At 43.3% G+C, this 23,578-nt stretch overlaps 1 protein-coding gene across 2 annotated transcripts in view; it reads right to left on the bottom strand.

The window, feature by feature from the left end:
- Positions 1 to 380: 380 nt before the first annotated feature.
- The window catches only part of RC3H1 (ring finger and CCCH-type domains 1), a 62,413-nt gene continuing 39,215 nt past the window's right edge, over positions 381 to 23,578 (bottom strand). For both annotated transcript variants that reach the window (XM_037035265.1, XM_037035264.1), the window contains exons 8-20: positions 21,979 to 22,097; positions 19,973 to 20,085; positions 16,024 to 16,305; positions 15,280 to 15,494; positions 12,776 to 13,137; positions 11,683 to 11,847; positions 9,069 to 9,218; positions 7,961 to 8,177; positions 7,402 to 7,492; positions 7,144 to 7,276; positions 5,952 to 6,095; positions 5,296 to 5,411; positions 381 to 4,428 (exon numbers count right to left, since the gene is read on the bottom strand). In XM_037035265.1, coding sequence (XP_036891160.1) covers positions 4,278 to 4,428; positions 5,296 to 5,411; positions 5,952 to 6,095; positions 7,144 to 7,276; positions 7,402 to 7,492; positions 7,961 to 8,177; positions 9,069 to 9,218; positions 11,683 to 11,847; positions 12,776 to 13,137; positions 15,280 to 15,494; positions 16,024 to 16,305; positions 19,973 to 20,085; positions 21,979 to 22,097 — 2,258 coding nt within the window. In that variant the 3' untranslated portion in view covers positions 381 to 4,277. The remainder of the gene's footprint in view (positions 4,429 to 5,295; positions 5,412 to 5,951; positions 6,096 to 7,143; positions 7,277 to 7,401; positions 7,493 to 7,960; positions 8,178 to 9,068; positions 9,219 to 11,682; positions 11,848 to 12,775; positions 13,138 to 15,279; positions 15,495 to 16,023; positions 16,306 to 19,972; positions 20,086 to 21,978; positions 22,098 to 23,578) is intronic.

The raw sequence follows: 23,578 nt of genomic DNA on the forward strand, positions 1-23,578 counted from the left end.
GACCCAGACCCATGACCTGACCTTGGCAACAGGAAATTGTTCTTTAGGCACAAGTAAAAAACCAAAAACATGCAAGATGCTACCATGACACGTTAGTTTCCAAAAAAAGGAGGGACAGCTTACACATAATATTGTAAAAGATGACAGTTCCTGCTGAAAGACAAACTGATGAATTTTCAGTACTTTGACATTTGATAAGGCCAGCTAACTTTCCCAGTTAACTTGAGATAAATCTACTTATGCAGTACAATCCAGTCACAGATACTTCACGGTTTCACAATCGAAATGGCTACAATTTCCCCCAAACCAAAACAGAGTACAGCACAAGTCTTTGGCTCTCCGGTAAGGACAGACAGACAGACAGACCGACGAACGAACGCACAGCAGGCTGCCATTCTGAACCAGACCTGTGTTTGCCTACCAGTAGGGCAAATACCACATTTGTGCATCACTGAGTAATGACACCAATAGAAAAGGCAACTTCACAGAAGTTACTGGCTAAGCGAATTCATTTGAATGCTCTGTTGTGAGGCAGCACACTGTCACTGTTGCAGATTGGGGAGGGAAGTGGGAGGGCAAACCAAGGGGAATGTGCAAGACAGAGAAGGGCCGGAAAAAAAAAAGAGAGAGAGAGAAAATGACCTTGAGATCCAACCCTGAAGACCGATGGGAAGCCTGATGAAGTCATATATTCAAGCAGCAAATGAGAATCACATCAATTTTGTCTTTCAGGCAAAAGAATACATACTTGAGAGCGATGAGAAGGGAAGGGAAATGGGAGGAGGAACAGACTCGGCTATGTTAATGCTGTACCACATCGGTCTGTATGCATTCTGAGCAGCTGAATATTTGTAGCTGGCATTAGAAATAGTGTCTTCTCATTTGAATAATGTTAGTAGAAACCTATAACTAACTTCTGATTACAAAAGTAATAAGGAAGAGATCTTTGGTCAGGTTAGCCTCTAAATCAGCCAAGACAAGGAAGCTATGTGCCTTACCTTGTAACAATATTACCAGTAAGGCAGAAAGAATTCCATGGAAGCCAGAAATTGAATCTAGGTTTCTTAGTCTCAGTTCTTCTACGCTTTGCCAGAAACCCCTTGGAAAAAGAGTAAGTCAAAGTACTTTAATACTCCTAGCTATGATAAAAGCCTGATTTTTAGTTAAATGGTGAACACGGTGCTTATCATTCCTGAGTCCTCTCAGACTTATTCATGTCCATCTGAGAAGTCCAAGTTCGTGCTTTTGAATTCAGTGAAATAGTCATCTTCAGAAGAAATGAACACTTTAATACGTAGAAAGGGTAAAAACTGTATTTTCTATCCGACTGGTTTGATCTCTTAACTCTTTCTAAAGGCATACATTTTAAGAGCAAAACAAATCAATGTTTTTCACAGACTTTGACAAAACAGCGGTCAAAGAGTCAAGCAGTTTGGCCACAACGGGCCGCTTCCCGACACAGGCTCATCATCTCCGAAAACCTATCAGAGAGAAAAGGGCAAGGGAAGAAGACCCCCAAACTTTGGAGGCTGTCCTGGGTTCCTAAAACTGCTCAGGAGCACTGGGCAGGCTGTGAGAACACCCCAGAGGGAAGGTGGAACGACCGGTTTGGGGTGGTCCACCAGCTGCAGGCACAGCGGGTCAGGACGCCACTCCCTGCCTTTCGCCACAGCCAGCTCTCCTTGCGAGTGTGGGGCCTTAGAGGGGTGCGGCGGGAGTTAAGGCTTCACTTTCAGGGGTCTCCTGACCCGCTGGATGGAAATACCTTCCGCAGTGGAAGAAACTAGTTTAAGTCAAGTGCACACAGTGGCTTTCCTGGTTTTACTCGGAATGGGAATACTGTGTAAGTTCATCCCTGCTCCTGACTAGTGTGGAAAATCAAAACAGTGAGTGGGGACGAGAGTGGGGATGACAGCGTTGGAAGGAAATGAGAACAACAGAAGTTATCAGGGGCTGCTGTGTGTACACAAATGGAATTTTGTTTTTATTCTGAACTTGAACAAGATCAATGCCCACAAGCTTCCTTCCAACCCCGGAATCATTTTGGGTTCCAAATGCAACTGGCTGCTTCTAAAAGCCTGGAGTCCTGACACGTCCAGAGGAGAAGCGAGTCAGGCGACCCTGCCCACACAGGCTGGGGGCTGAGGGCACGGCCCCCTCCGTGGCACAGAGGGCGGGGACTCTTGGGACTCTGTCAGACCCCTGCTTCTCTCCTTCTCCCCCCCCAAAAACACACAATAAGCACTTAAAGAGTAATAAAAGGGTTTTAAGCAAAACAAACAAAAGCAAAAAAGCAAATGTACTGACAAAGCAGGAAAATGTGGATTTCCAAAAAAAACGCCTCATCTTTATTCAGTGCTTCTACCTCCCAATCAGTCGTTTTATCGCAACAGCTGCGCTCATGCGAAAAAATCCTTAAAACATACCCAATATATATACAGATATAGCTATGTATATGTGTATATATATAATATATATAAATTTTATTTAAATAAAAAAGAAAGCTCGAATCCCAAGCCAATATGTGTATATCAAATCCTTGACCAGCCAGGTCTGCAGGGCATAATCAAATTCAATGTGAAATAGTATATAAACACGGTGCCTTGACTGGGCAAATTAAATAATTGCTACTCAAAAGAGTGTTCGGTTTGGACTCTCCTACTGGTAGGCAATGGCAGGACTGTTGTGACCCGCCCCCCCTCCCCTCCCCACCGGGTGGTTTCGGTGAACAGTACAATGGACACAGAGCTTAGACTGAGGTGGTGAGGGCCTCAGCAAGAGTTAAGGGTTAAGAAAATAAGAAACAAGAAAAATACAAACTCTTGCTTTTACCCAACCAAAGCAATGCAGTAACTTATTACATAACCAGTGCTTTCTGTTTTAGTAGTATAACCCAGAAAGGGGAGTAGGAAAACCTCGGGCACACAGAGGGGCTGGGGGGGCAACCACAGCGAATCGTCCCCACTGAGCATGTCGTGCAGGGTCTCAGCTCAGCACAGACGTGCCGTCAGAATATGTGCAGTGGAGCCAAACAACGAAAGCTCTTCTTTATTCTTCTCAACATCGTCACGAAGAACCTCTTCAGTATCGCAAAGCCAAGTCTCCCGACACTGACTTCTCGGTACTTACTACCTTGTGCTAATGATCCTGAACAGCAAGGACCAGTCAGTTCACAAACTATACTTGCGATCCAGGCAAACCTCTCTGAGAGCCGGGGGCGCCACTATGGGGAGATGTTATTTCAGACTTTTGGGTTTTGAGGGAAAAGCAAAAGCATCCAGTGAAACAATGCGGCTCTGTCCCTGTTAAGCTCAAATCAAGCGCCGATTGTCCTGGGTTTTTAACATTCTATGATCTCAGCCAAAGTTCAGTTTGGAAAAGCACAGACCAACATTCCCAGCCGTCAGCTCGATCGAGGTGGTGCACTAAGCGTGCACTTTCAGAGCTGATGGGTTACAGCTCATTTCTAGAGTCTCCACCTGAGTCTGACCAACGATCTGAGACCCCGGCTCAGCTGTCTGATCGCATGGAGAGAATAAAAAGGATCGGTACTACAGAAAATGAGAACTCACAAAAGTAACTACCTAACAATTTAAAGACAAAAATGAGGACTACTGCAACACCCCCGAACGACAACGACGACACATGTGAGGGGGTGGTCCAGAGAGGGCAAGGCTGTGACGGCTTCCCAAGAGCAGCTCTCTCAGAAAACTCGGTCTGCTGCACATTTTCTAATGACTGGTCTGTCTGTCTGTCTGTCTGTTTGTCAAGCACCACAGACTTCTCAGAAAGGCCGGGGTGTGTTGTCTGGTTTAACTTACGGGTTGTGAGATGGGGAAGGATTGCGGGGAGAGAATTATACACTGGGTATGTAATAATACCAAAGTACAAGAAAAGCCTACTTCATTAAGATCATACAATTAATCAAACAGAGTGTATATATAATATCTTCTTTTTTTAAAGCCCTGGATCCAAGGCGTCCAAAGTTATTAAAATAAAGTTCATTCACAGAACAAAAACAAATTTAATCTGAATTGCTTGCAGATACTGCTAATTTTCTTTTTCTTTTTTCTTTTTTAAATTAAAAAATGCACTGGTGTGAGCGATGTGCAGGGCTGGCCAGGAGCAGTGGGTCTGTGCACATCGCACGGCGCACACTCGCTCCTGTGCTCGCATGCACGGGGCTTCTCCTGCCACTCTCAGAGGGCGGGTGCGGGAGTTGCCTTTCTTCCTTTCGCTCTTGTTCTTCCGGAAGCGAGAGTGCAGCTCTTCCTGCTTCAGGGAGCAGGGCTGGGCACGACCCCTGACCTCTGGGAGTCGTTGTTGTCCCCTCCTCCCTCAGGGTCCTCTGCCAGGTTCAGAGAGCTGGTCTGGTTTGACAGGAGGCTGATATTCTCTTGTGTCAAGGCTGATCCATTCGGTACATCACTGTTCCCATTAAAAAAAAAAAGGAGTTGGAGTTTTTCAAAAAGGAGATAAAAATGATGACTTAGAATAAAATCAGCAGGGCCATTCTTTTAGCCGTACGGACAAGATATGAATGGCTCTCCGACTTTCAGGCTGGCCAGCTGCCAGTTTTTGTAAATAAAGTTTTATTGGAACACGGCTCGCCCATTGTTTACCTACTGTCCATAGCTCCTTTCACACCACAATGGCAGAAGTGAGAGTTTTGACAGAGACTGTAAAACCCATCATTTTAAAGATGTAAATCTTGCCTTTAAGAAAAAGTGCTGGCCCCCTACTAATGTAAGACATTTTTGGAACCAAAACAGTGCACAGATTTCAACAGCCAAACCCTAAGTCTAAAAGCAGCAGAGCACCAGCAGTTACTGCTGCCCATTACCGGGAGCGTAAGGCGGGGCTACGAACAGGAAAGTCTCAGACCCTGAGGCGCGTCCTTCCACCCCTGCAGAAGAATCGCTGGGTGGTATGAGACAGACCAAATTAAAACCAGGGGTACGGAGTGACGGGGGTAGGCACATTCTGAATGAAGCTCAGTGCCTGCACACTTTAAAAAGATTGGAAAGGTGTACATCAAAATATAAATATTGGTTTCAAGTAAATTAAAAAACATAGGAAGGAAGAAATGTAACTGGAAAATTTCTTTTAGGTCTTAACAGACAATACAATGTTGGATCTGCTCTAAAATGAGTTTCGTAACTCCTAAATTTATGTAAAAACACTCTTTCCCCAATGTATACGGAACAATGATATTTTAAACACCAAATCATATTTCTAAGGGTATTTCTGTCACAACTGGGTAATATATGACTATGAAAATGTCCCTTTCTTTACCTGAATGTCAATGTAAGGTCCTCAGCTGGAACCTTATTTTGGGGTTCCGGTTGTCCATTTTCTGCTTGTTTACTTGTATTCAGTTTGCTTTTCATGTCCAGAGAACACTGGTTCTCCTTTGAAAGAGAAGGAAATAAATGCAGTTAGCTTCCATTAATGGTGCTAATGAAGAGAGACCAAACAGGTAATACAAACTGATGGTCCAGAAATCATTCAGGTTTTCGGAAATGACTGAAGACACAGGCAGACTCGCGGAGACAGACACACCGACAGAACACAGCCCCCTTGCGCACTACCCGGGCCGGTCAATGAGGGGAAGCTCCAAGTCAATACAGAAACATCCCACGTAAAGGACGGCATAGAAAAAGCCAAGTATACCCAACTACCTTGTTTTCCCCAAACAGCTTTTGTCATGCAGAGTCCTAAGACAAAGATCACACGCGAACCAAAAGGAGTGAGGACAAGAACGATAAAATAGGGTGGGAAGCCCATCTTCGTGAGACTTATTCTAAGTATTAAGCACTCGCTGGAGCGCTTTGGGGTGATTATTTGACGGCTCTGGATGATTCCAGAACTCCAGAGCCATGAGCTCGGAGACACGACTACAGAGCAGCTTCCCCGTCACCTTCCCCCTCTTTTCCCACCACGTCACTCACCAGACTCAGCTCCCGGGTTCTCTTCCCGATTTCCCGTTCCACCTGGTGCAGTTCCAAGCTCAACTGCTCACTGGAGACCATTCCGGGCCATTTTGGGGGTGCTGGTGGGGTCTGTGACTGGCTTGCCAGGGTGTTCGCCTCCCTCTGCAACAGCAGCCTGTTACTAACAGCATAGTGCACGAAGCCAAGCACACACACAGCTCAGCGCGCTCCGCACCATGTGCAGAACGGCTGGGCCCCACTCCAGACCACAGCCACAGGCAGCTTATTGCTCAAGTATTTGCAATGAACACAATGCAACTTAGAAGGTACTGTCTCTTTCTTTGAGTACCGTTCAAAAAGAAAAACAGGGGACTTGAACTTAGTGAACACTTGAACCTGCGTATAAGTTGCTCTTAGAGAAGTCAACTAGAAATGTACACTGTTCCCCTCATTACTGAATTTCTCTGATACACCCTGTAATTTATTTCAATGAAACCTCATTAATGGCAATGACCTTTAACCAGAATTAAGTTAAATATGTGGCAAGATTGCAAATGATGCTGTTATTACTTTGGGGCAGAAAATGGGTTTAGAAATTTCAACTAAGACAAAAAGCCATGAGTTAGCAGGAACCCTGACTCTGGAGTTTGAAGATCAGGGCTGATGCTCCAACTTCGGTGAAACTACGGAACTTCAACCAAAAAGGGGAACAACGCCACCCGCCCACCCTGCCTGTCAGGGACATGGTGAGGGCCTGCCAACACGACAGTAACTTATAAACTAAAACAACTTCATTAATGAAGGTGCTATTATTATACAGAGACTATTTTTTAAAGGCAAAGATCAAGGTTTCATTTTTTAACATACATAAATAAACGCTGAGAATGAAAGGAAGTAAGAGAAATTTTCAAAAGTTAAAAAAGCATGAAAAATCAAAAGCAATCTTAAGCTAAGGCACATGTTGATAGCTCCCTGTTGGGAAAACTCAGATCACCTGCCTCCTATTCTCGGGTAGTGAAATCTGAAGTTCCCCACTGCCCCAGAACTAAACTCTAAGTACCCACATTCTCTGAAGAACGGACACCTAACCCAACTCTCAAAAAGCAGACCTTACAGCTCTGCACCCACAGTACCTCAAAAGACCCCCCTTTTAGAATCCCTTCAAGCACCCTTCAAACACTGGAACAGAAACCCGGCCACGGGCCGCTACCTCCAGTCCGCGCAGCTGGGTCTGTTGGCTGATTTGATGGTTCAGTTGCTGCAGTTCCAGTCGTAGCTGCTCTCTGTCCGCAGACGGGAGGGGTTTTCCATGACTGGCCACTTCTGACATGGATATTCTCTCCCTTTGGTGGAAAAGAAAGCATGGAATACACGAAAAAGTTTATTAAAAAAACACGGGCCAGAAAAACAAAATGAGGAAAGTGGCAAGACTGTCAAGGTCTGCAGGAGCAGAAGGAGTGACTCCTACCTCTCACTGAAGTGCGCCTGAGACGTCGCGCTCTGGTGAGGGGCGTACGGGGAGCCGCCCCAGCTGCCGTGGGCTCCGTACGGATTGTAGTCTGTAAGAGAGGGACTTGCTGCAGGCAATGCACCCCGTCCACGGCGCAGTTCTCCTGCGTGGCTGCGCCCCGAAAGGCACGTGCACGCTGTGTGTGCAGCTGTCTGGAAAGAGCTCCACCTACGCAGTGACGATGCACTGATGTCTGGTTCCCCCCGCAATGAAACACCAGTCTTTGTAATTTTTCTTCTGACTGCATTTTTAAAAAATGATAATGCACTGCTTTACTAAAAAGCAATGAAGCTGTTAAAAAAAGAGGCAACATTCACATGCAGGCACTTAGTTTTAGTCTGTACCCTCGAATTCCCTGGCGTGTAATTACCTTTCTCCAGGGACAACTCCATGAAGGAATTTGAGGGAGGCTGTCATGGACGATTACGGACAGCAATGACAGCAAGTGGGTGGTAGGGGTGGTGCTGGGGGTCACACACATGAGCCCTCCAGAGAAGCTTACCCCTGAGAGTCTTACCTGACATGTTCATAGATTTTGTGGGGGCTCCCTGAGGTGCCATCGCCTGCAACGGGCCAGCACCCTGATATATTGTTTTGGAGGTTCGAGAGATGGCACCGAACCGCGACACTGTGGGCCGGTCTCCAAATGGGATGAGGTCATCGTCACTGGTTTCGGCAGCTCTTCTCTGATGATGCTCCAGTCGCTGGTCTCTCACTCCTTTACTCTCCACATTCTGACACGTGAAACGAGAAACCCACCCACATTTAGATCTCAGTTGAGGACAGAGTTACCTCCGGGGAAGGAGGGGGGGAATGAGATCAGGGCGGTCTGGATAGGAGGATTTAATGACCTCTAAAATTTTTCTTCTTAAAAAAATGAAGAAACAATGAAGATGAAATAGCGATATATTTTAAGCTCAGGTATTAGACGTACTGGTGCTTCATTATTCTTTGTTGGAAAACAAAAGCGTGTGAGCGGAACAGCCCAGCGCACCACGACTCACATGAGGCTCCACACTACAAGTCTGACCCACACACTCTATTTCACTAGATGCAACTTTGTTCGTTTACACTTCAGAGTTGTAGGAGTTATAATGTACTTGGACAAGAAAGTCAAGATCTTGATTAGTTATACAAAATAACTTCATCTGGGGTCTAAGAGGCTGCTGGGTTATCTGCTACCTGCACAGAAACATAATAAATACTCTCTGTCTAGATGAGTATTAAAATATTTTTACTTATATCTGAAAATCCAAAATAGTATAGTGTAAATGTAATTCAATTGCACAGCAGAGAATATAGCGTGAAACTTAAAAAAACAGAGATTTATTTTTACAGGGAAGTGAAGGGAGGGAGAAAGAGAGGGAGTGGAGCATGAATGGGTCCCCTCTCACTCGCCCCACTACTGGGGACCTGGCCCACAACCCAGGCATGTGCCCTGACCCAGAATGGAGCCAGCAACCCTTTGGCTCCCAGGCCAGCACTCAATCCACTGAGCCACCCCAACGAGGATTAGCCTGAAACTCTAAAGCAAATCCCATTTAGTTCTGTCTACACCGTAGTGGGGAACGATTTATTTGGTTGACCTAGACCTGTATTAATTATGGCTCAGTCAGCACACGTACCATCATCTCCGCACTCCCAGCTGCCACGACATCTTTGGGTTTTGCATCTTTGGTTCCGATGTAGGAGCCGATGGTGTCACATGACCAGGGGGAGTACTGGCTATAATCATTTCCTTTGTATTTCCCAGCCTTCAAGTCTTCATCCAGAAACTACAGACGAGGGGAGAAACCAGGAAACAAACAGGAAATGGGTCTATGAGTAAACTACACAGAGAAGCAGACATCCCGTAGGATGTCACGCTGAAACAACGTCTGACGGCTGTGGGATTTGTCGCTGACTTTGGTAGTCTACAAAGATACGTACCAGGCCCCTGTTTTGCTAAAGCCTCTGCTCAATGTTTCTCTCAATAACATTCCAGGGAAACAAGAACAGGAACATTATTTTTAATGATCTGTACGATGATGTAATAACTTTTTACTGAAATCTTTGTAATAGTAATAATTCATATCTTGAAAGAATTCTGGCCCTGAGGTTGATTCACTGAAGTGAAAATGAAAAGATGCCTAACTTTGTTTTCTCAAGATGAGTTTGGAAATTATGTAATGACAAAACAGCCATCCCAGGTCTAACGTGTTCTTATGGAGACCGCGGCACTCACACTCGGGGGCTCTGCGGCTGTTGCAGTGCTGGTGTGCACACCGCCTCCTGTCCAGGACAGTGCCCGGACTTCCACATGGCTCTCACCTGACACTGACCCCCCGGGGCTGCTGGAACTCTCAGGTGGCTCCAGGCCTCCCCCATCTAAGACAATCTTTTTTTTCTGAGTCCTCAGTGTTGGTCTTCTGCGTGACACTGGGCCGGCTATTTCCAAATATCACTCATTTCCAACCACAACGCCAGTTTCCAACGTTAGTATCTCTTTGCTTTTTTTGGGTCCTACCTCTATTTTTAAAATTTGATATCCTTTCTCATTTCTCCTCCACTTCCAAACCTTGTGTAGAACAGCTAGCCTTTCAGAGACATACTGAAAAGCTAGCGGTTTAGTGACCTACTAAAGAGTGTTTTTCCCCCAACCCTAATGTATCATGCAGCTGTTAAAAAGAATGAGATAAATTTATATTCTAACATACAAAACCTCAAGATAAATTACTAAATGATACCATTAAAAATAATGTTAGTTCATGCACCGAAAAGTTAAAATATCTACTCAATTGACAGTGATGTACAAAATGAGATTTAGGAGGCATTTTTTATATACTGTTAGAATGTACAAAGTTGATACAACTCTATGTATGTTGTTTATAATCAGAATTAAAGTGTAAATACAGCTGACCCATGAATGGCATGGGTTTGACCCACTCAGCCCCATGATACATGGCTACTGTTCAGTAAACATACAGCCGGCCCTTGTACTCCCCAGCTCTGCAGCTGCGAATGTGGAAGGCTGGCTGTGTGCATTAATCTATGCCATTTTATGTAATAAACTTGAACGTCCATGGATTTGACATGTGGGCATGCGCTGGAACCAACCCCCACAGACACTGAGGGACAACTGCATAGCAGTCAAGTTTTTAGGGGGTCAAAAGTCATACTTGAATTTTTGACTTCATGGGGGCTGGCACCCCCACCCTGCATGTGGTTCAAGGGTCAACTGCATACGGCGTTTGCGCGGCAGTAACTGGGGACCATCTACCGAGCGCGTGCTCTGGCCGTGGGCCGCGTGTCCCACTTGCTCTTCCCCATCTCGCTATGAGCAGGCTTCGCTGTGTTCGACCTAAAGGGAAATTCGAGCCTCCGGGGTCAGGGAGGCCAAGTAACTTGCAGAAGATCACATGCTGAGTGACACAGCTAAACCTCAAAGGTGTCTGATTCCATAACTGGCTCACCTGTCACAGAGTCATGTCGCTTCCTCTATTTCTTAAAAAACAGCATGGCATAGCAAGGTCCTGGGATGTCCCTAACATACAGTTTTCAAAAACACGTGACATTTATACTCTACAAGTAAAACTGTATTAATAGAAGATGCTGTGAGCTTACTAATTAATCTATATTGCTATGGACAATTTATCCCAAGTGTTCAGATAGGAAAGCTAGATACATGAACAACTTTTCTTTAGAAGATCACTTTCACGGACCCCGAAGGCGACTCTTTGCTGTATGTGATATGACGCACCTCACTTTCCACTGCCTGTCGCTCACAATTTGTCAGACACCAAGGTTGTTTAGAATGATAATTCTACACGCAGAGAATGGGAGACATTTTCCTTACATAACACTGCACCCAGACGACGTGGTGTTGGTGTAGGGACACAGCAGTGAAGCGGAATGCGAGTCCTGAGACGCGCACAGTCACCTGGCCATGACAAAGGGGACCTGATTATGATGAAGGTGACTGCAGGGAACTGAGGAAAGAGGTCTTTTCACTAAATGGTGCTGAGTCAATGAGATATCCTTTGGGAGGAAAAAGGACCTTGACTCCTAACACACTAGAATAAAAAAATCGATTCTAGATAGACTGTAGGTCTAAATGGGAAATAAAATAGTAAACCTTTTAGAAAAAAACAGGAAAATACTTTCATAGCCTTAAGAACAGGCAAAGACCACTTCAACAGGACACGGCAAACCACTGGCAGAGGAGAAGGGGACAGCGGAGATGGAAAATGCTGTGCTTACTTCCTCCGCGTGGAAGGGCGGAGGCAGCGTTGGCGAGGGCGCGAAAGGCGGCGGGGAGATAACCTTCCTTTCCTCCAGCTGGGCCATTATTTCCTTTCGTCTTCGATGCAGCTCATCTAGACTGGGATGGGGCTGCGGGGGAGGAAGCCGGCTATAGGGCGTCTCCTGCAAATGCAAACATTAGCAAAGACTGAAAAAGAATTTCAGAACACATTCATTCATTCAGCACATGTGTTAAATAAGCAGCAGCTTGTAAACTCATCTTAGCATTTGGAAATACCAAGAATCAAAGCAAAACAAGCTCCCCACTCCCTGAAATTACCAGGATTTACCAAAGAGCTAAATTAAATTGTTCTTCTAGGTCAGAGACCACAATTTCCAAATCAATCTAGAATTGTTAATAAAACCACCTAAACTTCAAAGACTAAGAAGGATTATTAGTGAGAGAGGGATAGACATTTTTCCTTTTAATAGTTTAATTGAAAAAACAAAACAAAACAAAACAGCCCTGGCTGACGTGGCCCAGTGGATTGAGGGCTGGCCTGCGAACTGAAGGCTGCTGGCTCAACTCCCAGTCAGGGCACATGCCTGGGTTGTGGGCCAGGTCCCCAGTTGGGGGTGTGTGAGAGGCAACCTATTGATGTATTTCTTACATGTTTCTCTCTCTCTCTTTCCCATTCCCTTCCCCCCTCTCTAAAAGTAAATAAAATCTTTAAAAAAAAAACCAAGACAAAAAAATTAGCCCTGGTCAGGTGGCTCAGTTGGTTAGAGCATCCTCTCATGTACCAAAAGTTTGTGGGTTCAGTTCCTGGTCAGGCACACACTTGGTTGCGGGTGTGATCCCTGGTTGAGGCGTGTGCTAGAAGCAACTGATCTGCTCTCTCTCACATCAACACTTCTCTCTCTGCAGCCCCTCTCCCTTCTCTCTCTCTCCAAACCAATGTATGTGTCCTTGGGTGAGGATTAAAAAAAACATCCTTCCCAAATAATGACAAGATGAAAAATAAAGGCATGCTTTCCCACTAAAAAAAAAGTCACTCTAAGCAATAATCAAACTAAACCTATGGGGAAGTAAGAAACAAACGTAGCGTACTCTGATGTACGAAGGTCTGATCTGCGCTGGATGAGGGGCCACCGGATAGTAACCCTCCACCTGCTGGTATCTCTCTCTGGCCTCTGGTACGTAGGAAGGTACTGCTGGAGGTGGAATCTCAATGGAACTTTCTCGGAAGATCTCCTCCCTGGGGTAAGACTGAGCAGGGTACACTCGACGGCCGTCACAGTGTGGCGGGTACATGGGTGGGTACTGGTGTGGCTGCGTGCCATACGGGGGGTTTATGACGCGATCTTGGAGGTAGGGTGGGTAATGATCCAGGTAGGGAGGTGCGGGCTCTGGAGCCGACGGTGGAGGTCGCACGAAGCGGGACACACACGGCGGCGCAGTGTAGTACACACCTGTGTGTCACAGAAAAGCAACAATGGGCCCATCTAGTACTCCATATGAGATTCTATGACAGCATTTGAACACAAGAGAATTAACAACCCACTGATTTCTTCAGATGTTTCCCTCTCTCCTTACTCAGATTAGCTTTATGAAAAATAACATGTAAAAACTGTTCTTAAAAGTTATTGAAAAAACTAATCTGGTTTATAATCTGCAATCGCAGATTGGCTCTCTCCAGTGTTTGACTGTCTTTCAGGTATGCCTCAACACAATGCAAACACTGCAGAGCAAAAAACTCCATTTCCCCGAATTTTAGGCTGCACAAATCACCCACTTGCATGAGTTCTGAATGTGCAACTGCACTAGCCGGAGAGAGACCCAGCGCAGACCTAGTGGCTAACGTGTTGCTCCAGAGCTGTGGCAGGAGAGCCCCAATTTCCAGATTTCTGCCACACGTGACGTGGTCCTGGAACTAGCAGGTAAGACAGAAGTTCCCCATTTCTGCTGCTTCTTCACTGTAACAGGTTCTTTTAGCAGCTGGTGCTGGGAAGTGCTGCTGAAGGCCTAGCTTAAGCCTGCTTTTCCTGCACTTTCCAATGACTTTATACCTGAACTTCTTGCATTAAACCTTTCTGCTAAACACTGAACCCTAATGGGTGCACTGGATTTAAAGTCGCTTCAACAAAATAATAGCCTGATACTGTTTCTGACACAGAGATCCAACACTTCCGTTTAAAAGTTGGGTGTTTGCCCTTGTTGTTGTGGCTCAGTTGGTTGGTTGGGGCACATCCTGTAAACCAAAAGGTCGTGGGTCTGATCCTTAGGGCACATGACAAGGCTGCGGTTCAGACCCCGGTTAGGGAGCACAGAGGAGGCAACTGATCAGTGTTTCTCTCTCACACTGATGTTTCTCCCCCTCCCTCCCTCTCTCCTCCAAAGTCAGTAAGCACATCCTCAGGTGGGGATAAAAAAACTGGGCGTTTATTTTTTCACACATTGCATATATGAAATGTCAGTCGTCTACAGTCCTTCACTCTCCATACCTAGTATTATCATTAAAACTGGCTAACTTTCCAAACTTACCTAAAGTCACTCCTCTCCTTTCCCTCCACGCTAACTCAGACCTCAACACTCCCACCTGCATCAGCAAGTCTCCTTACAGACTCCAGTCTCATTCTTTCAATCCACTAGTAAATCCCTCTTTCTAGTCCCCAACCCACTGTTCAGGGCATTCTTCCATGAAGTCTCCATAATCTCCCAAGCTCCCAATGAGCTCCCAAGGCCTGCAGTTACTGCAACCACACGGATACTAAGCAAGCAATACAACCGAACACCCACTTTTTAACACACGTACAGTATATATAGACAACTTCCCTTGTTTGCATTTTGTTTACTCCCTTTCACAATAATTGCATTTTCAAAAAACTGAAGATCTGTGGCAACTCTTGGGAGCAAGTCTACCGGTGATAGTTTCCCAATAGGCCCAGTTGGTGGTCAGCGTTTTTTACCCATAAAGTATTTTTAATTAAGCTATGTGTAGTTTTTGGACACAACGCTGCTGCACACATTAACAGATAATAATACAGTGTAAACGTCACTTTTATATACACGAGGAAACCAAAAATTCGTGCGACTCACTTTACGGTGGTCTGAAACTAAACCCAAACTATCTCTGAGGCGCCTGTACATATACAGACACTCGCCCATCGAGTTTTCTCCTCTTTACTAATGCTGATTCCACGCTATAAACTCTATGTATGCTGCATTTTTTGTATATATGATAGGACCCAGAGAAAACTATTAGGTGATAACTGAAGAAAAATATGCTGTGCTTACTTAGTTTCTATCCACTGTAGTAGTAAAAATATTTTTCATGCTTGAAGAAAATTTTGGTCAGGAAAATATATATTACCTTAGCTAATTTCCACTGTTTATGTGGACAACTTATCTCCATTATATATGAATATATTTAATATACAACAGCTTTATAGCTTTGCTACTTCATTTATTTTATACTATTTAGTTGATCACCAAATCTGTTTCTTCCAAACTATTAAAAAGTACACTACCTTAAGGAGGCTACTGCAAATATGACCACTCCTACCTGGACTCATTCCTAAGAACAGTGAGTGCAGTCAAGGACAGGTCATTACCCTGCTGATACGGTGCGGGGTCAAAGGGCGGAGCCGCTCCCCGTGGATCCTGATAGTAGACGTCTGCCTGCTGTGCTGGGTACAACTGAGAGCCCCGAGGCACCATCTGGAGCGGTTTGGTGACAGGCATGGGAGGCAGGTCTGTCGGTCCCCTTGGAGGTACAGGATGCGGGTTCACAGCTAGGGCAGGAATGCTCTTGGGGACAGATTCTAGCCTACAGAAATAAAATTCGGCAAGTCAAACTTAAGGTCTTGAATTGTATGGATGGTTAAATGTAAAAAAATAAATTGCCACAATTTGAGAAACGATTTTCTTCCAATAGTCATTCCTTCTACAAAATTTACCAACTTTCATCTTATTTCGCCTACGCTAACTTTCTTACAAAATCAGTAACACACACAAAAAGCGAGATGGCAAAAAAATTAATTAAAAAACACTGATTATTCTTCCTTCCCTCTATTTTACATTTATAAAAAAGAAACTTTAGCCCTGGCTGGTGTGGCTCAGAGCGCTGGCCTGTGAACCAAAGGGTCACTGGTTCAATTCCCAGTCAGGGCACATGCCTGGGTTGCAGGCCAGGTCCCCAGTGAGGGGTATGCAAGAAGCAACCACCCATGGATGTTTCTCTCCCTCTTTCTCCCTCCCTTCACCTCTCTCTAAAAATAAATAAATAAATAAATAAATAAATAAATAAATATTTAAAAAAAAAAAACTTTAAAATAAATGTTAGGAAAGTGGCATACAGGTCGGGAGGGGACCCAGGGGCGCTGCTGCTCAGATGGTCGATCTTCCCTGGTTTCAGACTGGAGTCGTAGCCGGGGTCCGTCCCGCGTGGAATCAGCTGCGTGACTGCGTTCCCTGCCGACACAATTCCATTGGGCAGAGCAGGGGGCTTCCTGCCAGGCAGATCCACGGTGCCCTCATCTGGGAGGACAGCTGCCGCAGGCAGGCCCACCTCGTTCAGCTGACCCAAAGAGGCGCTCAGGGGTCTTCTGGGAACGAGGCGTTTGTTCATCTTACGGAATCTACGTAAAAAGCAAAGGCACACAGCACAATCAAGATGACAAAAGTAAGACCGACAACACAAATGTCCTTAAGAAATAGATACATAAGTTAAAGATTCCAAGTGCATTATTTCCTAGAAATTCTTTGCCAACACTGACTTTAGCTATCCATCTGAGCACATGTGTGCACATGCACCCATGTTTATGTGTGTATATATTCTGTAAAATCTTAAGCAAGACACACTAAGTATAACATTCCTCATAATATTTGTAACATTACAAATCATGCTAACTAATATTTGTATGAATATAACTAAGTTATTTTTACTGAAATTTCTCTTTCTAGAACTTATGGGAGGAAGGGGTAGAAAAATTTTTAGAAGACAGTTTTCCGCAAGATTTTAGGTTCCCCTCAAATGCCTTGGGATACTGTGAGCCTATATTATAAATTGAGAATAAAACAAAAAGCCAATATGCACTGAGAAAAATTTACTATTAGTTCCATTAAAATATTTAAATATTCAAGGATTGTAATTTGTATCAGATCTGAATCAGAAATGCTGATGTTATGTGTACCCAACAAAAGGCTAAAATTATTTCAAAACTGGGTGAAGGGAAACAATGGAGAATATGCCTAAACTTGAACACACGCTCTGGTGTAAAAGGCATGGAGATGCTGCATGTAACCACAGGAAAAAAAGGAAGCCCTCAGACTCGGCATCCTTGCTCCTCGACAATGAAAGCAAATCTATTTACAACTACCTAGTGCATTTTAAAAAATTTTAAACACAAACCCCCAAAAGAGTAATGCTATTTTTCAAATACATTCCGTATGTGACAAATTTCTGGGGGAAACCACTGTGAACAGTTTGGTATGTGATCACACAGATTTTCCCCCCCATACACTTAATATTCATGTGTACATGAGATTACTATTTTCCGAAAGAGGGTCATATGTGACTGCTTAGAAGTTTCTTCCCCTCCACTTCGTAATCTTGGGTATTCCTTTATGTCAGTACATCAGAAAGTATTCCAATTTTTTTGCTATTAAAAGAATGCAGTGACAGATAACTACGTGCATGTATTTGCACCCTTGTGTGAGTCCCTGCAAGCAGAATCACTAAGTCTCACATATGCATATTAGAAACCATTTTAATGCTCACAACAAGTAATTACCAGCCCCACTAACAGTGTCTTTTATTTCAGCATCTCGTCAAACACTAGGTAGCATCAGTCTTTGTTAACCGTTAGTTTAAGAATATCAACTTTCATTTTTATTTGCATTCTTTAGCAATGAGGGAAGGTGAACACAGCTTCACATGTTTCCTGGTGATCAGTATCCTACTGTGTCCTGCTCACTCATGTTCATGTTCCATCTGTCTCCTGGCCTTTCTTTCTTACTGATTTGTAAGAGCTCATTCTACGTTAGGGATATTAGGCTTTGTGGATTATTTCCCCAATAATCTTTTTTCTTTGAATTGTGGTGCTTAGGCCACACTTCAGTTTTTAACTTTTATGTAATCAAACTTATCGATCTTCTCCTGCATGGATGCTGGGTTGTCATTCTTCAAAAACCCTCTCCTGTTGTAGAATTACGTAACAACAGAAGTCTCAAGTATTCTATGGCTTCTGCTTAAATATTTAAATTTCTCACAGATTCATAATTCATTCTGGTGTAAAGGTAAGAGTCCAGCTATTATACTTCAAATGGATAGCAGTTCCGCCATCCACTTTTCTCTTATTGGTGTGAAATGCCACCTTTAACACGTATGCCAAGTCCCTGCATGTATCTGGAACTCTCTCTACGTTTTCTATTATATTTCATTAATCTATGCTAATATTATAGCCTGTATACATTTTAGCTCATAATACAGACTAATAGTTATTAATCTAGTTATTAATCTGGTTCCTTCTTTTTTCAGAGTGTTCTTGGCTATTTGCATAATCTTCCAAAAAATGATTATTACGTCCTAAAAATCATCATGTGAAGATATTAATTGGGATTTCAGTGAATTTAGTATTTCAGAGAAAATAAAACCTTTATAATGCCCAGTCTTATCTAAAAATATAGTATTCTTCTTCTTTTATCCAATTCTTTCCTTATGTTCCCAGCTAGTCTACTAACTCAATTCATATAGGTCCTGAATACTTCTTACAGTTTATACCTTCCTATTTATCTTTTGTAGTTAATGCAAAAGGAATCTTTAATTTCACTTTACTGGTTTATATGACAACAATTCATCAAAACATTTTTTAATTTGCAATCTTTTTAAAAAAAGATTTTATTTATTTATCTTTAGAGGGAAAGGGAAGGAGAGAGGGAGCGAAATATCAATGTATGGTTGTCTCTAATGCGTCCCGCGCTGGCAAGTGGCTGGTAACCCAGACATGTGCCCTGACTGGGAATCGAACCATGATCTTTTGGTTCGCAGGCCCACGCTCAATCCACTGAGCTACACCAGCCAGGCTTAATTTGCAATCTTACTAAAGCCTCATTTCGTTTTTGTTAAAGATTTCACTTATTTATTCTCTTAGAGAAAGGGGAAGGGAGGGAGAAAGAAAGGGAGAGAAACATCCATGTGAGAGAGAAACATCGACTGGTTGCCTCTCACACACCCCCTGAATGGGGACCGGACCCTCAACCCAGGCTTGTGCCCTGAATGAGAATCACTGCCCAACTGAGCCATGCTGGTCAGAGCAAATTCTCATTTCTTTAGCTTCCAGTGCTTTTCTTGAATTGCTCTGTGTAATAATTTTAAGACTGTTTTACTCTCTTGTTCACATACATTTGCTACTACTTCTAGAATATTAAGTAATTGTTTTACTAGCACAGAAGTTTGCTTTACTCTTAATGAGACTGAATCTAACCTACTAATTAAGCATGATGTTATCATGCTGGCTTATAAGATATAATGTTGAGGAAATGCCTATGATATTTTTGTTCTAATAAGGGATTCTGATCTATTATGGACACTGGATTTTATTCAAATGCCTTTTGGCATCTTTGAATGTGATCACAAGGTATTTCTCCTGTAACTTGGAGTAACTAATACTGTGCTACCTTTGCAGTAAGCCGTGGCGCCTACTTAATGTATTATTGAATTTCAAGTTGAATATTTGAGATTTTTAAAATGTTAATATGGGAGATAAATTTGTAGTTTAAATTATACTATTTGTCAAAATTAGTATTACTAATTTTATTAAAAATTTACAAGTTTTTCTTTCTACTATGTACTGGAAAATTTAACATCATTGAAATTATCTGGTCCTTGAAATTTGAATGATATCTGTGAAACTCAGCCTGGAAATTAAGCAATTTCTTTAATAGAGCAAAGAGGCCGTTTTTCCACTGGTCATATGTTACTCAATTAGTTCAAATCAGTCAGTGAAAACTGATGAAAATTCTCAGAATTTTCATCTCTATTTTGGGAGTGAGAATGACTCAATTCTAGATTTAATTAACCAGAAATAGCTTCCTATTTTTAGGCACGATGAAATGAAAGCTGCAAAGACTGCTTCAATTTTCTTTTGAAAAATTCTGTCTCATCCATTACTTTCTAAACATTTCCTGTTCATTGAAGAGAACACATCTACTCCTCTTGTATTTCTCCATGGCAGCGAGTTACTCTACTTAACAATTCTACCTTCTTCCATTAGAAGGCTGAGTTCAATGACTTTTTGCACTTACTTTTCCAGTTCCTCCTGGGAGTGTGCAAATGTACAGCTGGCCCCACGAGGGCATCCTCCTCTCTGCTTCATATCTCGACACATGTATGTTTTGTATTTGCTATGCTGTGGAGGCTAAGTCCAAAATTAAAACATTAGACATTTTAAAAAAGATGGAAAAAATTCACTGCCATTTTAAGGATCCTGATAATCTAGATGAACAATTCAGACTGACTGCTGCACACATTTATCTAGACTGTCCAGAGCAAAAGCACTGGAAAGTCTTGCTGTCTTGTTTCAGAAGTCCCAGAATAAGTTAACTAAAGATAAATGTGGTCCAGATACCCTGGTATGTTCTCAAACACATACCAAGAGAAGGAGGGAGGTTAGGAAAGGAGAGGGATAGAGCTGGAGGTAAGTAGGTAGGCAGGCAGATGGATAGTAGACAGATAAGATATTGTTCACCCATTCTTGCATTCATTGGTTGATTCTAGTATGTGCCCTGAGGATCGAACCCGCAATCTTTGTGTATGGGGATGACACTCTAACCGATTGAGCTACCTGGCCAGGGCTCACATAAATTTTTTATTAAATCTCATAAGGGCTCAATGATATTCTTTCCAGGTTTCATAATGAACAAACCACTGAAGTTTAGGATTTTTTAAATGTTTAAACTGTCTTCTAATATTTGTTTTGAACAATGTTTAGTATAGTTCACTTATAGTTCTGTTTCTTTTCTAAAAAAAGATTTTATTTTACTTTTAGAGAGAGGACAAGGGAGGGAGAAAGGGGAGGAGAGAACCATCAAGCGGTTGTCCTTCCTGTGCCCCCAGCTGCGGGACCTGGCCTGCTACCCAGGCGCGTGCCCTGACTGGGGACTGAACTTTTTGGTTCGCAGGCCGGCGCTCGATCTGCTGATCCGCACCAGCCAGGGCTATAATTGTGTTTCTTTGTAACATCTACAATATGCCCTATAACCGAAAAATACTCTGTAACCAAGGCTTGACCTGTAGGCTGTATCAAGGACTTAACGTACCTCCCCAGGTACAAATGACTCATTATTTACCACTCAGTGATAAGGCAGGACAGAGGATTTGGGAGTTAATAAGTTATCAAACACAATACTAAGTGAAAGAAAAATTAATGCACCTTTATCACTTATTGGCAGAATTTAAAGGTTAATCTTACTAATTTTGTCACATTCTTCATAATGTCTCATGGAACAGGGAGTTAAAAAATAGGTTTTAGTTTCATGTATTTCTGAATCAAAAAATAAAGCTCTGATTTGTGCTTAGATTGATTAGAATAATAACATCCATATCATTCTATGTAAGACAGTTTTAATATTTCTTGCCTCCCAAAGAAGATTAAGAATAGCAAATAATCTATTGTTGCTATTTACCTGAGCCAGATAAATGAATAACAGAGTTACAATTTCTCAAGTTTATTACTGCAAAACAAAAGCGCTAGTAAACCTAATATAAATCCTGAGCATCAAACAAAATTTGGGGGCGTAAAGTTAAAAAAGTCTAGTTACATGATGTATTATACTATACTGCTATATATTTCATTTTAAAAATTTGAGAAAATTTGGTCCACTGGAGGAACAAACATTACGAGTGAAAACGTTAAAATGCTAATGCATAAAAAGCATTTACAAACATGTGAGCGGTGCTGGGGAGAGGTGGCATTAGCAGGACAAAGTGACGTGTACTGTCAAGCAGAGATGCTACAGTAACCAAGGAGGAGAATGTGATTCGAAAGGAACAAGCTTTGGCACAGAACCAAATGCTGCCACACCCACGGAGAAGAGTGGCTCCAGCCCAACCGCAGGCCAACAAGAACTACGTCATTTCAGTGCCGTCACATAAAATCGCCAGACCAATCCAGCAACCGGCTGCTGCTCATGCTGCCCTGACGTGTGGCCTGTACGGTCCAAGTCTCAGAGTGTGCGTGCCGCCCTGCCGGCCGTGCGTGCCTGTGGAGACACCGCGGCGGCTCGCTTCTGCGCTCCCCACCGCCCCTCACCTGCTGCTGGTCGGCCCCCTTCTTGCTGTGGTTCTGGATGTAATCCACCAGCCCGTGCACCACCGTGCGCACGGCGACCAGCCCGTGCTCCAGCTGCTCCCAAGTCGGAGGAGGGGCATCTACACAACAGACAAACACACAGTTTTAAAACGTTGTTCACAGTTTCTCTGTTCAAAATTACACTGACAAAGGAGCTGTGCCAGCACTTCAGTGAAATCCAGTTAAGCTTCAGGTAATAGCTTATTCACCTAAGCATCACTGCAGAGAAACAGACACATGACACATTCTTCTAAACCTAGGGCTGCAGAATGAACTGGCTGTAGGGACAGGGAAGGTAACATGAAGCAATTAAGTAGACCACACCACAAATGGCAGCTGTCCTTAGACCCTTAGTGTCAGAAATGACAGCAGAAAGAGAGAGGGGCTGCGCTGAACCGCAGAGTGCGTCTCACATCTAAGGTCATGGCTCCCGTTAGACTTCATCCACCGGGCGTCATGTGCGGATGCAAGGCTGGCACTGCCCGCACACCACAGCTTCCCAGGGAAAGCTGACATGCGAGATGTCTGGGTAAAATTATCCAGTCTTCAAGTGTTGGTAACCTCAAATGATTTAGAATACTGTGTAGGCCAACATCGTGTGCACCAAACAAAACTTACCTGTGGACCACCCACATAAACCAATCTGTAATGTGTATTTTGAAATTCCGTATACATCAAGTATTGATAAACAGAAATTTTAAAAGTTTCATAGAAGAACTAATATATAAAGCAACTCTGCTATCCATCTTCTTCATTTCTTACATTATTTTTTGAAGGCCAGCATTGGATTTTATAAAGGAAAAATTAACCACGGGGCTAAATATGACATGTTTAATTAATTGATTAATTATGATCAAGAGAGACAGGCAGGCAGGCAGGCAGGCAGGCAGACAGAGACATCAACTTGTTGTTCCACTCACTTAGGTACTTATTGGTTGATTTCTGTGTGTACCCTGACTAGGGAGCAAACCTGCAACCTTGGCATGTTGGGAAATGCTCTAACCAACCGAGCAACCCCGCCAGGTCTGAAATGTTCTTTAAAAGAAATAGAAAATGGCCCTGGCTGGTGTAGCTCAGTGGATTGAGCGCGGGCCTGCGAACCAGAGGATCGCAGTTCAATTCCCAGTCAGGGCACATGCCTGGGTTGCAGGCCAGTTCCTGGCAGGGGACACATGATACATTGTGTGTCCCCAGCAGAGGCAACCATACACTGATATTTCTCTCCCTCTCTCCTTCCCTTCCCCTCTAAAAATAAATAAATTAATTTAAAAAAAAAAGAAATAGAAAATGATGTGAGAACACAGATGCAGAGATGGTATCCGATGGAGACACTCCGAAAGATTTAGGTGATGGCATTCGAACTAGGCTTTGAAGGACACATGGAATTTTAATGACAACAACAAAGATGAGGAGGTGGAAAAGGTAAAAAGAACAGACACACAAAAAGATTTTTTGGAACGCCTAATTCCCTGGGATTGCTCTAGTTGCTGGGGAAGCAGTAGCAATCAAAACAAACATCCTTGTTACATTCAAGGAGAGGAGCCAGGTAGCAGGCAAGATA

Source organism: Sturnira hondurensis, unplaced genomic scaffold, assembly GCF_014824575.4.
Source record: "Sturnira hondurensis isolate 20B ecotype Veracruz unplaced genomic scaffold, ASM1482457v3 Scaffold0022215, whole genome shotgun sequence".
Taxonomy (NCBI): domain Eukaryota; kingdom Metazoa; phylum Chordata; class Mammalia; order Chiroptera; family Phyllostomidae; genus Sturnira; species Sturnira hondurensis.